Source organism: Pseudorasbora parva, chromosome 7, assembly GCF_024679245.1.
Source record: "Pseudorasbora parva isolate DD20220531a chromosome 7, ASM2467924v1, whole genome shotgun sequence".
Lineage (NCBI taxonomy): Eukaryota > Metazoa > Chordata > Actinopteri > Cypriniformes > Gobionidae > Pseudorasbora > Pseudorasbora parva.
This window is the reverse complement of record NC_090178.1, coordinates 4,171,933-4,187,609: the sequence shown is the minus strand read 5'-3', so window position 1 is coordinate 4,187,609 and position 15,677 is coordinate 4,171,933. Positions and strand designations below refer to the sequence as shown.

General features: G+C 38.6%; 2 protein-coding genes across 2 annotated transcripts in view; one reads left to right on the top strand and one right to left on the bottom strand.

Annotated features, from left to right (window-relative positions):
- Positions 1-15,677, bottom strand: part of usf2l (upstream transcription factor 2, c-fos interacting-like) — a 68,041-nt gene that overhangs the window by 37,406 nt on the left and 14,958 nt on the right. Inside the window, exons 7-9 of the mRNA XM_067447805.1 lie at positions 3,748-3,786; positions 325-383; positions 10-104 (exon numbers count right to left, since the gene is read on the bottom strand). Of these exons, the coding sequence (XP_067303906.1) occupies positions 10-104; positions 325-383; positions 3,748-3,786 (193 nt within the window). The remainder of the gene's footprint in view (positions 1-9; positions 105-324; positions 384-3,747; positions 3,787-15,677) is intronic.
- LOC137082556 (neuroblast differentiation-associated protein AHNAK-like) lies at positions 7,288-14,018 on the top strand. The gene is made up of 10 exons (XM_067447804.1): positions 7,288-8,558; positions 9,530-9,679; positions 9,984-10,205; positions 10,862-10,993; positions 11,292-11,438; positions 11,731-11,877; positions 12,165-12,296; positions 13,125-13,283; positions 13,577-13,708; positions 13,873-14,018. The coding sequence occupies exons 1-10, from the start codon at positions 8,294-8,296 to the stop codon at positions 13,944-13,946; spliced, it is 1,560 nt and encodes a 519-aa protein (XP_067303905.1). The 5' UTR covers positions 7,288-8,293; the 3' UTR covers positions 13,947-14,018.

The following is a 15,677-nucleotide window of genomic DNA, read 5'->3' as shown; positions in this document are numbered from 1 at the left end:
GCAACTCACTGCTCCAGTTTTGGTACCATCTATACCACAGTCTGGGATGATTTTGGAGAGCGCCACAATCCAGTTGTTGATTTTGTCTCGCCGCCGCCTTTCAACTGCACATCAACAACAAGAAGAAGGAGATCAGAGGCAAAATCTGGGCCATATTGACTAAGATTGCAATCTGTGTTCAGTCTATCAACGCTCTACTGACACCTGCAGGCTGATCTACTGTACATCAATGCCTGCTGAGACTTTGGGATGGGAACAGTTTTAGTCACCGAGAGTCGTCTGTTGCTTTGCTTTCATTTACAGAGTATAGACTCACACACTGACCTTCATTATGTTGTGCTCTTCTCCTCTCATCTCTAGGGGTGCGCGGACTGTCCATTTTCCTACAATTATAATGGAGAAGAAAAGTCATATTGCATTATTTCATATATTTCTTTGGTTTAGTATCTCAATAAAGGCATTTTAAAGGCTTAGCATCTGCAACATTATCTTTAAAAAAAAATTACAAACAATAAAACTAATATGTGTGTGTGTGTGTGTGTGTGTGTGTGTGTGTGTGTGTGTGTGTGTGTGTGTGTGTGTGTGTGTGTGTGTGTGTGTGTGTGTGTGTGTGTGTGTGTGTGTACTTGTTTATATTACATTGCAGGAAACCAAATGTCCCCACAATGTAATATAAACCTGAGATCAGCAGCCAGCGCTCCCCACAATGTAAATGGATTTATAAACATACTAAATGATGTTTGTGTTTTAAATGTAAAAATGCAGAATGTTTCCTTTGATGGGTAGGTTTAGGGGCTGTGTGTGTGTGTGTGTGTGTGTGTGTGTGTGTGTGTGTGTGTGTGTGTGTGTGTGTGTGTGTGTGTGTGTGTGTGTGTGTGTGTGTGTGTGTGTGTGTAAATAAGTAAATAAATACATGCATATATATAATTAAAGAACAAGCACTAAAAAGACAAAAAAACATATATAAAATTTAATTACAATACAATAAAATAAAATATATATATAATAAATAAAATATTTCTGTAAGTTGAGGCTGCAAAATACTATTCAGAATTGTTAAGTAATAATGCTTTGGGGTATTAATAAGGATAATAAATGCATTTAAAAAAATAAATGTCTTATAAATAATGATAATTTAAAATATATATATTTTTAAAAGCTACAGACAGTCAATGCATTTTTTTTCTCCCATTACTTGCAAAACATTTTTAATCAGTCAGTATTATTTCATATTATTTAAGGTGTTCATTTCATAGTAAAGTAATGATAACAAAGTAATGCTGTGTGGATCTCATTTGCTTTTATATTATTTCGTGAGTATGTCCCGGGACGAGTATGAGAAGCTCAGTAAGGTCGCAGCTGGTGTTAGTGTGGATTGGCAGATATCTCCATAAGGTCTCTCTGCCCTTCGCGTGTGATCTCGGGGGAGTCTCGGCATCGGCCGTGTTCATTAGGTTATAGATCGCAGTGCTGCAAACAGCTGCCGTCTGCGACAAGGCCCGACTTCAGCCTAATCACACACAACTGTTCTCCACGTGGAGTCTTCCCTCAGGTCCGCTTAATTAAGTCACGACTCCGCAGCGGCGCGTCTGTCACACCGCAGAAGAGAGAACGCGCAACACGGGGTAAGGTAAAGCGACGGCATGAAGGAAGTCAGAGGCTTTCTAATGCAAACAAATAAAAAGTGAAGAACTGAAGATGCTTTCATTTACTCTGCAGGAAGTCTGTTTCTCTGTCTTTTTATATAAACAAGCTTTATACAGAGGAAGTGACTTCAGTAAATGCACAGAACAGAATGCTGTGCCATGGTAAACTAAAGAAGCGCAACTTAAAGGTGAAGTGTGTAAAATGTTGTTTATGCTGTTAAAGTCGCACTTGGCTACTTTTGCTCTCGGGGTCCCCCTACAGTTTGGAAAAAAATAATGTCCTCAACTACTGTCGTAAGAGCTGTCATCCTACAACAGGGGATGCCATCGCACGTGCATTTGTTGACATGACAACCCTGAAAGCCCTGAACTAGTGATGCGCGAGTCGTCTCATAACCCGCGGACCCCGTATGTCTATTTAATGGGTGCGGGGCGGGTTGTAAAAATATATACAGTGGTGCGGGGCGGGCCAAATAACTGCATAAAAGCGGCCCGCGGGTCGGTGCAGCACTAACAGTTCCCCTGAACACTGCAGGAGGAGTTCAGAGTTCTTCTGGCGGCGCGTGTGAAATGTCTTCATCCCAGGTACAGTCAGTGGCAGATGTTTCAGCATGTCATATGAATATAATTTCATGAGTTTTATTTTTTTCAAACGCCAAATAATCGCGATGCTCACGTTTACAAGCCAGCGTCATTATAGTAGTCTATTGGTTAGCGTTTTACAGAATCTATATGATACTTCAGTTCAATGTTTGAGTGGTAGGTAATCACCGTAACAAGCAGGACAGCATCGGTCGGGCACGCCTCCTTCAGCTCACGCCGACGAGCAAACGCTGGTCACATGTTGATCCTCGTCCTGCCTTTAATCACTTTTTCGTTTCCTCTTATTGCTTTCCTCCAACAAAACCTTTTCTTTCTTATTTGTCTGTGCTGCTTCGGACATGACTATATTATCCGACGAACAAAGTTGGGCTCGCACGTCCGAATGTAAGGAAGTGTGTGTGTTGGTGGAAGTGACGTATATGCCGTAAAGCAGTCGAATTTTGTAGTTCTTTTTGTTCTCGGGTTACTACCCGAAACCCGAAGTTTAAAAGTACGATTAAAAACGATACAGACCCCATCAGGCTATGGCAGACGTGTCACTCAACCTATTGTAAGTCGATGTATCATCACAAGAGTCTTAAAAAATATATTATGAAGGTTGAAAAGTAACCTAGTGCTGCTTTAAACCCTTGGGGGAATAAAAAAAAAAAACTTTTGTGGTAGGCCTATTTTTAATGGGTCACAGACCCATCTATTTTCATTTTAATTTGACATAATCGTCATTTAACGGATAATGATCGGTTAAAAAGCATCAGTTGTCAGATATAAATCACATCAGATCAAATCTAATAAAAAAAAAAATAATAATAATAACAAAAAATAAAATAACAGAATGATATACTGTAACAATAAAATAACAGACTAAAATAACAGAAAAGAAAGTAATAAAATAAATAGAATAAATAAAAAATAGAACAAAATAAAATAAAATAAGTAAAATGAAACAGAATGGAATAGAATAGAAGAAATAATAAAATTTAATTGAAAAAATAATAATTAAAAATAAAATAATTAAAAAGTAATTAATTAAATAATGAAATAAAATAATAAAACAGAACAAAATAAAACAAAATAAATAAAATGAAATAGAAAATAATAGAAGAAATAATAAAATAACAGAATAATATACTGTAACATAATAAAATAGAAAAACTTAGAATAAAATAAGGAAACTAAATAATGAAATGGGGGGGAAATGAAAAATAAATAAATAAAGATATTACATCCTTGTTTAATTTGACAGGTAAATAATCTAAATGAACAAAATTCTCTCATTACAATTCTCCAGCTGATTTTATATGCTTCATGCTAACCTGACAGGCATGAGATTTGATCGTACCCACCGCTCACTTCCATATTGATAAATGCCCATGCGTTCAAATTTCTGACGTACATTTGTTTCGTAGGTAAGGGCCATCAGGCGGTAATGTTGTGGCACAGAAATGATGGGTTTCTTTGGGTTTACTTTGTCTTAAGGGGATGTAAAAATTCTTCTCACCAGTTAAAACCTTCATGCTGTCTTGTGTTGAGTTCATCTCTGCAGAAAAGGGGCACATTTATTTCAGACATTTCAAAAATCCATGCTTTGATTACAAAATGAATGACATTGCAGGAAGTGTTTGATTGGATGGTTACCATCTTTGCTAAAAAAGTAAATCTGACTGATATTAACATGAACAGAAATATCCTTCAAGAAATATACTGGAATGGCATGCCACCTACAATTTTTATAGTATTTAAAGTAGCGAAAATGGTTTATTCGTGGATGATTTAAATAACATACTACATTTGTTAAAATCTCAGGGTGTACAACGGTACAAAAAAACATCATATTTGACCAAACTTTGAAAAACTGAGGCCCTTTTACACAAAATATAATGATAAAAAACTAATAAAAAGGAAAAAACACAGAGCAAAAACTAATTAATTAGTAAATACTATAAATAATACTAAAATAAGTACTGTGTATCTGTGTGATCAGCATTTTATTTGGCATGCAACCCACACTCTCTAACTACAGTGGCTTATATCCCAGGAACTAATAACCTGAGGGATTTGAAAGTCTAATTTAAGAAAGAAAGATTAGGATTCTTGTGCAATTCATTATGTGTGAGCTGCAAAAGCTGTGTGTCCAAAAGAAGGAAATAAACTGAAACAAACACCTCTGACATGCGATTCTTCAGCAGAATATTTCTACTGAGCCTATTGTGGAGGATGAGAATGTTGCAACCGCACAAACGCGTGAGCGTCACCCAATTTCACAACGGCACCTTCAAAAAGGAAGCACAACAAACCACGCTCTCCCATGAATTATGACTGAATCTGAGCGCATGATCCTGTCAAAAAAGAGAATCGTGACAAACAGCCCTGTTTTCATATGGAGCAGGATCTCAAGGTTAAATGGAGAGCAAGGCACAAAGAATATGCAAAAGGTGCCTGGACGCAATCACTCCCTGGGTAAATACCATCCAAAATACAAAACCCAGACCCTTGACGTGTTATTATTTGACCTATAAAATGTGTAAACATGTCTCGTTCAATACTAATGAATGTTATGGATTAGGCTTTTGAAGGGTTAGTTCACCAAGAAATGAAAATTCTGTCATTCATTCCTCGCCCTCATGTTGTTACAAACATGAGCATGAGTACATTATGACAGAATTAGAATTTTTGAGTGAACTATTCCTTTGACAGAAACCTACTGGTACACTATATAAATGTGCAGTACATTAGTGGGAGAGGTAAAGTGAGAGGTACAAGAGCTCTTGCACATACGCATGATGCCCTGAAAGTCTTGCTACTTGTTACTACCAATACTGAAGGAAGACTGATATCTCTACTAAATGAAATGGATCTTATTATTTATTATTATTATTATTATTAGGCTAATTATTTTAAAATGCTATTACTTTACTTTTAAAAAATAATAATAATTGTATTTTATAAACAAAATATTTAAGTTTGTCTTAGATATTTCTGGGATTATATCAGATCACGTTTTAAGCTGTCATATGCTCATTTTACTGTATGTAGGCAACCTACTCCAGCCTATGAGGCATGTCACTATTTCACTTCCACTCTTTTGGGTAAATCAAGAAAACAAGTATACACTGTATTAATAAAACAAAACCACACAATTGAACTAGATATTTGAGAAATTAATGTGGGGGAAAATGATCGGAACCCTCACAAACTGAAACAGTCAACTAGGCTATAGGTTGTGTCCCACTCTCCCCTAAACTCTTTTGATACGAGCATCGTTGAAACAACGGTTCACACAAGAACAATATCTTTAAAGAGAACTATAAAGAACTACAGGTCCTTCTCAAAAAATTAGCATATTGTGATAAAGTTCATCATTTTCCATAATGTAATGATAAAAATTAAACTTTCATATATTTTAGATTCATTGCACACCAACTGAAATATTTCAGGTCTTTTATTGTTTTAATACTGATGATTTTGGCATACAGCTCATATTAGCATATAATGAAAAGTCTCTCTAAACGAGCTATTAACCTAATCATCTGAATCAACTAATTAACTCTAAACACCTGCAAAAGATTCCTGAGGCTTTTAAAAACTCCCAGCCTGGTTCATTACTCAAAACCGCAATCATGGGTAAGACTGCCGACCTGACTGCTGTCCAGAAGGCCATCATTGACACCCTCAAGCGAGAGGGGAAGACACAGAAAGACATTTCTGAACGAATAGGCTGTTCCCAGAGTGCTGTATCAAGGCACCTCAGTGGGAAGTCTGTAGGAAAGAAAAAGTGTGGGAAAAAACCCTGCACAACGAGAAGAGGTGGCCGGACTCTGAGGAAGATTGTGGAGAAGGACCGATTCCAGACCTTGGGGGACCTGCGGAAGCAGTGGACTGAGTCTGGAGTAGAAACACCCAGAGCCGCCGTGCACAGGCGTGTGCAGGAAATGGGCTACAGGTGCCGCATTCCCCAGGTCAAGACACTTTGGGCTACAGAAAAGAAGCACTGGACTGTTGCTCAGTGGCCCAAAGTACTTTTTTCGGATGAAAGAAAAATGTTGCATGTCATTCGGAAATCAAGGTGCCAGAGTCTGGAGGAAGACTGGGGAGAAGGAAATGCCCAAATGCCTGAAGTCCAGTGTCAAGTACCCACAGTCAGTGATCTGGGGTGCCATGTCAGCTGCTGGTGTTGGTCCACTGTGTTTTATCAAGGGTCAATGCAGCTCGCTATCAGGAGATTTTGGAGCACTTCATGCTTCCATCTGCTGAAAAGCTTTATGGAGATGAAGATTTGTTTTTTCAACACGACCTGGCACCTGCTCACAGTGCCAAAACCACTGGTAAATGGTTTACTGACCATGGTATTACTGTGCTCAACTCTCCTGACCTGAACCCCATAGAGAATCTGTGGGATATTGTGAAGAGAAAGTTGAGAGACGCAAGACCCAACACTCTGGATGAGCTTAAGGCCGCTATCGAAGTATCCTGGGCCTCCATAACACCTCAGCAGCGCCACAGGCTGATCGCCTCCATGCCACGCCGCATTGAAGCAGCCATTTCTGCAAAAGGATTCCCCACCAAGTATTGAGTGCATAACTGAACATAATTATTTGAAGGTTGACTTTTATTGTATTAAAAACACTTTTCTTTAATTGGTCGGATGAAATATGCTAATTGTTTTGTTGCATGAGCTGTATGCCAAAATCATCAGTATTAAAACAATAAAAGACCTGAAATATTTCAGTTGGTGTGCAATGAATCTAAAATATATGAAAGTTTAATTTTCATCATTACATTATGGAAAATAATGAACTTTATCACAATATGCAATTTTTTGAGAAGGACCTGTATTTCCGTCCTCACCCGTGGACAATATCATTCTGTTCATTCTGCTTGTCTGCCGCTTTAAATGCTCGAGGTCGTTATGGATTCGATTGTCAATGTTTTTTCTTACCTGGAAAAAAAAAAATTCTGCAAGTGATTCCAAAGATTATCTCTGCCTTTATCGTTATAGATGGTGTGAACTCTGCTATTCATTAATGTTGAGAGAGATTTTTAGAACTGTATCGTTACTATCTGTAGTTGTGGTGTGAAAGAGCTTTCTTTAACTTGCGAATCGGTTCAGTGTGTCAAATGTTGATTTAATAATCGCTTTGACGAATTCCTTAAGTTCATTCAGAACGATTCGTTTCGTATTCGTTAGAGCTGATTCAAGATTAAAACCAGTGTAACGTTACGTGAGTGAAAATAAAACGAGTCATGAAAAGAATCTGCTCAAATGAGTCATTTGCTCGTGAATCGGACTACACTTGTTTGTTTTGGTGTTCACGCAGCTCGCGAGGAGGACTGGACAACTTGTAAGGCAACTTATTGATTTACGCGATGTTTTTATCATCCCATTTAATTCGGCCTTCACAATTCGGCCTTTAAAAAGTCTAGTAAATAAATGTTTTGTTTCTTTTTTGTGTTTTAAATATGGTGGCGCTGGAGGGAGAGTCTGCATCGCAAACACTGACTGGAAAACTGGTAACGTTACATTTTCTATTTACCCACCCCTAAGGTGATTGAAATCCAGTCAGTAAATGTAATCTGAGTATAGGAAATTGTGTTAAATTATTTATTTTACATTAATAATAATATATAGATGATCATTAGTGAGTCGGTAACAACATAAACCTGCTACTGTCAATCAATCCGTTTCTATGGCAACCGTGGAGCGTCATCTATGATTGCGTCACAGACAGCACTTGCGTCACAGACGGCATTTACTATAAAGACTCTCACTTGCAGATTCTTCAGCACAGCGATAATCCGAGCGATTTTGAGCTACACATCTGACTATTTTACAGCAATAACCTACCGATATTAACTTCAGAAACAACTTTACAAGCACCATCTTTTTATATAGAGTCTACATTCAGCGCGTGCATACCCACAGAATATAGACTTGCACTGTACAGCCACACACAGTGTGCTGTGCATCACACATACAGTTTTGGACATCTGATCTGATCTGATATCACCCGTTTCCGTTGAATTTGATTTGATCAGCTTACAAAACTATGGCTTCAATCTCAAACTACAGAGAGGTACCTCTGGAGGTTTACGTAAACGGCGAGTTGTTCTTAATTGACAGTGTCTGGATCCCGGATGAGGAGAATCTGCAGGTGGACTTTATGGTCACCGACAGCATTTACGATCTTCTCGGGTGCTTACCAGGCGACATAACCGCACAGCTGGAGGTGGACGACGATGAGTGCATGTCAGTCAGTCATGCCGCTTTAGAGGGCGAGGATCTGCAGATCGACATAATCTGTAACTCGACAGGTGAATGCTCAATATGCACCACTCACAACTTTTCCATATAACTTGCTGTAATCATTACGATGATCACAACTTTTTTTAATGAAATCATTATTTCTGCTTAAATGAATACATGACGTTAGCAAACTGCATGATTTGTATTGTGTACACCTGGTATTAAGATGCGTTCTGGTCATTCGTCATACGAGGGAGACACATTCCCGTTTGCACCGTGTTTGAATCCGTCTCTTTTGTCCACTTGTTTCAACCACTTCTGTCCTGATTTCTTTGAGGGGAGGGTCTGTGGGCGGGTTTTGGATGAAATATGCTCACACAATTTACATATGAAACCAACCAGATAAAACCAAAGAACATTCGCAGAGCAGCAGCTTTCATTTCTGCTCTGACAGCCGCGACGAATTGTGCTTGGTATGTTTTTTCATCTTCAAACCAAGCTTCGGTCTCCACTCAAAAGTTTAAATCCTGCGCTTCCCATAATGCTAACAGGACAGATGTGTTTCTGAATACCTCCAGAAGTGGTCAAAAATGGACAAGCTCAAACTGTTTACACCTGTAATGAGTGTCGTCCACTTGTGATCTGATCGACGGAAACACATCTTTATACCAGGTGTAAACAGGGTCTTAGACACAGTCACCTCTGATAGCAGTTTAATCTAAATTGTAATGTAGACACATCTACAAATAAATATAAATTGAATGTGAATGTCAACCTGGGTTCGGGGTGTAACTTAATTATGTGTTTAAAATACAACATTTATATTTTAAATGGGTGGTAATTAAATTAGTTAATGTCACATCCAATATTTTCTTTAGATTGCCACAGTGATTGCTTGTCATTTATTTCATTTAAACATTAATTTAAAGTGTAACGGCAATTAATGTAGAAAGCAATTGGGGATTCTCAGACTCTGACAATTATTCATGTCTAATCTGTGGTTTGAGATGTTTCTAATAACACATTATTTGTTTTTCAGAAACTACCACAGAGTGGATAGGGAGAAAAGTTAGTGGATTCCTCAGAACACTCTTTTGGATGAATCCGGCTCCTGAACCTGAAGTGACTCTGGTTACTGTCCGCTGGCCAGCAGAAGTGCCAGAGAACAAAAACTACAGCCCTAAAAGAGGTGAATGTCAACAGAGCATTTGAGATGCAACATCACAATGTCCACGCACACACTGTAAAGTTTCAGGAGTGACGACTCCATTTAACGTCATTAACAACTAGTTGTTCAGTTCTGTCCGTACACACTGTGTGTAGTTTTTGTAAATGTGGTCGTCAATCCTGTAAATTACTGAACTGTGTGTGTGCAGAACAAATAAGATGCAAACAGAAATGTATTTCAAGTTGGACTAATTATTCATTTTCGATCTGTGGTTAGTGATGTTTCTAATAAAAGATTATTTGTTTTCTTCTTCTTTTTACTAAAGTGATTAAGAAAATGAGTGCTTGCTTACAAAAGTATTTTCCGATCGACCCGGCTGAGCCTTTGTCTGATCCCGTGACGGAACCTGAATTGGATCTGCCTGAACCCAAGGAATCGTGTGTCCCAGATGCAAACGTTCCTGACACTGAACCTGTGTCCTCAGAAGATCGGAAGGTGGATGTCAGTGATGGTGTGAATGCTTCTCCTGAAATGAGCCGCCCAGGAGGTGAATGTCAAAAGAGCATTTGAGATGCAATATCACAATGTCCACGCACACACTGTAAAGTTTCAGGAGTTATAAATACATTTAAATGCAGGAGTGAGTCCCCAAAATGATCATTCCATGTGTATACGGACCACAACTTACTCCTGAAACTTCAGAGCGCACTCTCGCTGTGTTGCCATGTCCAAGCTGTTTTTATTTCATTTTATTTAAGCTTGGCTCATACAGCGGTCGAGTTTATGCCATTATTAATGTCTTCTGGTGTGGGTTGCAGTATTTAATTTATTTAGTTTTTTTATGAGCTTTTCTGCTGATTTGCTTGCAAGATCTGGCAACACAAATAAGTCAAGGCTCATACCACTTTCCCTAGGATTTCTTGCACTGCACATACAGACGAGATAAATCTCTGGTCTTATCATCTGTCATCTCTTAGGTCTCTCATTGTACATCATTAACAACTAGTTGTTCAGTTCTGTCCGTACACACTGTGTGTAGTTTTTGTAAATGTGGTCATCACTGCTGTACATTACTGAACTGTGTGTGTGCAGAACGAATGAGATGCAAACAGAAATTTCTTTCAAGTTGGACTAATTATTCATTTTTGACCTGCAGTCAGTGATGTTTCTAATAACATATTATTTGTTTTCTTCTTTTTTCAGAAAGTACTGAAGGCAAGAAAATAAGGGCTTTCTTCAAAAAGTATTTCCCGTTGGATGCGCCTGACACTGAACCTGTGTCTGGTTGGAAGGTGGATGTTAGTGATGCTTCTCCTGAAATCAACGGCCCAGAAGGTGAATGTCAACAGAGCATTTGAGATGCAACATCACAATGGCCACGCACACACTGTAAAGTTTCAGGAGTGACGACCGCATTTAACGTCATTAACAACTAGTTGTTCAGTTCTGTCCGTACACACTGTGTATAGTTTTTGTAAATGTCGTCGTCAATCCTGTAAATTACTGAACTGTGTGTGTGCAGAACGATTGAGATGCAAACAGAAATTTCTTTCATGGTTGACTAGTTATTCATTTTTGACCTGCAGTTAGTGATGTTTCTAATAAAATATTATTTGTTTTCTTCTTTTTTCAGAAAGTACTGAAGGCAAGAAAATGAGTGCTTTCTTTAAAAAGTATTTCCCGTTGGATGCGCCTGACACTGAACCTGTGTCTGCAGAAGATCAGAAGGTGGATGTCAGTGATGACATGAATGCTTCTCCTGAAATGAGCGGCCCAGGAGGTGAATGTCAACAGAGCATTTGAGATGCAACATTACAATGTCCACACACACACTGTACAGTTTCAGGAGGGACGACCACATTTAACATCATTTAACAACTATCAGTTCTGTCTGTACACACTGTGTGTAAGTTGAGTAAATGTGGTCGACACTCCCGTAAATTACTGAACTGTGTGTGTGCAGAATGAATGAGATGCAAACAGAAATGTATTTTCATGTTGAACTAATTATTCATTTTTGACCTGCAGTCAGTGATGTTTCTAATAACATATTTGTTTTCTTCTTTTTTCAGAAAGTACTGAAGGCAAGAAAATAAGGGCTTTCTTTAAAAAGTATTTCCCGTTGGATGCGGCTGACACTGAACCTGTGTCTGCAGAAGATCAGAAGGTGGATGTCAGTGATGGTGTGAATGCTCCTCCTGAAATGAGCGGCCCAGGAGGTGAATGTCAAAAGAGCATTTGAGATGCAATATTACAATGTCCACACACACACTGTAAAGTTTTAGGAGTGACGACCGCATTTAACGTCATTAACAACTATCAGTTCAGTTCTGTCCGTACACACTGTATAGTTTGTGGTTGACACTGCTGTACATTAGTGAACTGTGTGTGCAGAACGAATGAGATGCAAACAGAAATTTCTTTCAAGTTGGACTAATTATTCATTTTTGACCTGCAGTCAGTGATGTTTCTAATAACATATTATGTGTTTTCTTCTTTTTTGCAGAAAGTACTAAAAAGAAGAAAATAAGGGCTTTCTTCAAAAAGTATTTCCCGCTGGATGCGCCTGACACTGAACCTGTGTCTGGTTGGAAGGTTGATGTTAGTGATGCTTCTCCTGAAATCAACGGCCCAGAAGGTGAATGTCAACAGAGCATTTGAGATGCAACATCACAATGTCCACGCACACACTGTAAAGTTTCAGGAGTGACGACTGCATTGAACGTCATTAACAACTAGTTGTTCAGTTCTGTCCGTACACACTGTGTGTAGTTTTTGTAAATGTTGTCATCACTGCTGTACATTACTGAACTGTGTGTGTGCAGAACAAATGAGATGCAAACAGAAATTCAATTCAAAAAGTTTACACACCCCAGATCGTAATGCGTCATGTTGCCTTCTTGAGCAGTATTTTTATTTTATTTTATTTCTTAAGATTGTCAGCATTTTTTTGCTTCCGGAAATATTGTGGACAACTAATGTTGTTTAAAATAATTTGCAGAGGAAAACCCAGTCCTATGTTTGGTGGTCCCTTTGTGTTACATGCCTTAATTAAAGCGTTACTTCAGCGATTAGCATATGGCTTTCTATCAGTAGAAACCCTGGAGTATATTCTAATGACCGTGCTCCCCCCTCTCACATCCCCCTGAGACGAGAGATTTATGCATTTTATTTCTGGAAAAATTACTCCAGTGACGCAAATATTGCCAAAGTATTTATTTAGATTAAGTTACAAAGCTTGTGTTATCTTATGAAATATGTTACAAATTACATTTTAAAGCATGTATTTTGTAATTTGTAGTGAAATACACTTTAAAAGTGTCCTTCCCAACCCTGATGTCAACAGAGCATTTGAGATGCAACATTACAATGAGAAGCAAACAGCAATGTCTTTCCAGTCAGACTAATTATTCATGTCTAATCTGTGGTTTGAGATGTTTCTAATAACACATTATTTGTTTTTCAGAAACTACCACAGAGTGGATGGCGAAAAAGATTAATGAATTCTTCCAAATGCTTTTTGGGTTGGATCCGGCTGTTCCAGAGCCAACAGCTGAAATGGATCTGGTTAGCGTCGGCTGGCAAGGGAGCAGCAGTGGGATCGAAAAGTACAGCCCAAAAACAGGTGAATGTCAACAGAGCATTTGAGATGCAATATTACAATGTCCACGCACACACTGTAAAGTTTCAGGAGTGACGACTGCATTTAACGTCATTTAACAACTATCAGTTCTGTCCGTACACACTGTGTATAGTTTGAGTAAATGTGGTCGACACTGCTGTACATTACTGAACTGTGTGTGCAGAACGAATGAGATGCAAACAGAAATTTCTTTCAAGTTGGACTAATTATTCATTTTTGACCTGCAGTCAGTGATGTTTCTAATAACATATTATGTGTTTTCTTCTTTTTTGCAGAAAGTACTAAAAAGAAGAAAATAAGGGCTTTCTTCAAAAAGTATTTCCCGTTGGATGCGCCTGACACTGAACCTGTGTCTGGTTGGAAGGTTGATGTTAGTGATGCTTCTCCTGAAATCAACGGCCCAGAAGGTGAATGTCAACAGAGCATTTGAGATGCAACATCACAATGGCCACGCACACACTGTAAAGTTTCAGGAGTGACGACCGCATTTAACGTCATTAACAACTAGTTGTTCAGTTCTGTGGTCAGTGATGTTTCTAATAACATATAATTTATTTTCTTATTTTTTCAGAAAGTACTAAAGACACGAAAATGAGTGCTTTCTTCAAAAAGTATTTTCCATTGGATCTGGCTGAGCTGGATTAAGAAACCCAGAGAGAATCCCCAAGTGCAATCTGCAATTATAGATCCAAGCACATACACACATGAGTGAGTGAGTGAGTGAGTGAGTGAGTGAGTGAGTGAGTGAGTGAGTGAGTGAGTGAGTGAGTGAGTGAGTATGTGAGTGAGTGAGTGAGTGAGTGAGTGAGTGTGTGAGTGAGTGAGTGAGTGAGTGAGTGAGTGAGTGAGTGAGTGAGTGAGTGAGTGAGTGAGTGAGTATGTGAGTGAGTGAGTGAGTGTGTGAGTGAGTGAGTGAGTGAGTGAGTGAGTGAGTGAGTGAGTGAGTGAGTGAGTATGTGAGTGAGTGAGTGAGTGAGTGAGTGAGTGAGTGAGTGAGTGAGTGAGTGAGTGAGTGAGTGAGTGAGTGAGTGAGTGAGTGAGTGAGTGAGTGAGTGAGTGAGTGAGTACGTTTACATGGACAACAATGTTCCGATATTAATCTGATTAAGACAATACGATTTCTAATGACCTTAATCCGATTAAAGTCATAATCGAACTTAACGCAAATCAGATTAAGACACGTGGAGTATGCCTATTTTAGTCTCATTATCGGAGAGCATTACAGACATGTACAAACCTTTAATTAACTATTAACGTTGTGTCGGAGATTTCGCCGCATTTTGTGACAGCACACATAACGTTACGCACACACTAGTGCAAAGGGGAGGGCTTTGAGGATTCGAGCCCTGCCCTTTTTGAAAATTAATCAAAAGTTGCCCCTTTCAACAATTATCAATAATATTTTTAAAGTTTATCTTTTACGTATCTGTAAGTCTGAAATGTCGTTGCCATAACGCGCGTTGCTATGAGCGGTGTGTGTTTTGCTTGACTGTTCATTTTGAACACTGCGTCCTCTATATTTTTTATTTTTGTTCTAATTATTATGCTCGTTGAAAAAGTAAAATATAATAAGTTTGTATCTGTAATCGCGAACCAGATGGGTCATTCAGTGAACGCTGTGGCTCGACGGCAGGAAAAACAATCCAAACAGTCGCGATTTTTAAACCTTTTTCATCATTAATCAGAGCTATTATTCTAAATGTAGGCTGTCAATAAGGAGCAAAGAGGGACAGAGTCTCTTCATAAATACTGAAAGAGACTAGATATTACAAAAATAAAATAATGTGAATGTATATAAAACATAAAAACAAGTGATTTTTATACTTTTTAATGCAAAGTAACACTGTCCAACAGCGACACCCACAGGTGAAGTTACAGCGGGTTTCCCGAGACCATTACATTTGAACAGACCTGCCAAAGTCACGCTATGAGCGTGAATAATTATTCAAAAAGCAAGTCATGTAAACACCTTAATCAGAATATTGTCTTATTCAGAATAAGGTCAATAATTTGATTACTGCTGTCCATGTAAACGTAATCTGTGTGTGTGTGTGTGTGTGCGTGTGTGTGTGTGTGTGGTGTGTCTGTGTGTGTGTGTGTGTGTGTGTGTGTGTGTGTGTGTGTGTGTGTGTGTGTGTGTGTGTGTGTGTGTGTGTGTGTCTGTCTGTCTGTGTGTGTGTGTGTGTGTGTGTGTGTGTGTGTGTGTGTGTGTGTGTGTGTGTGTGTGTGTGTGTGTGTGTGTGTGTGTGCGGGCTTAATAAACATTTGGAACATTGGATGTGTGGCAATTAATATCTTCTGGCTAAAGTGTTACCGGTGTTTTAAAGGTTCCGTTCTTTGCAATTCCATCTTTCAAACTTTAGTTAGTGTGTAATG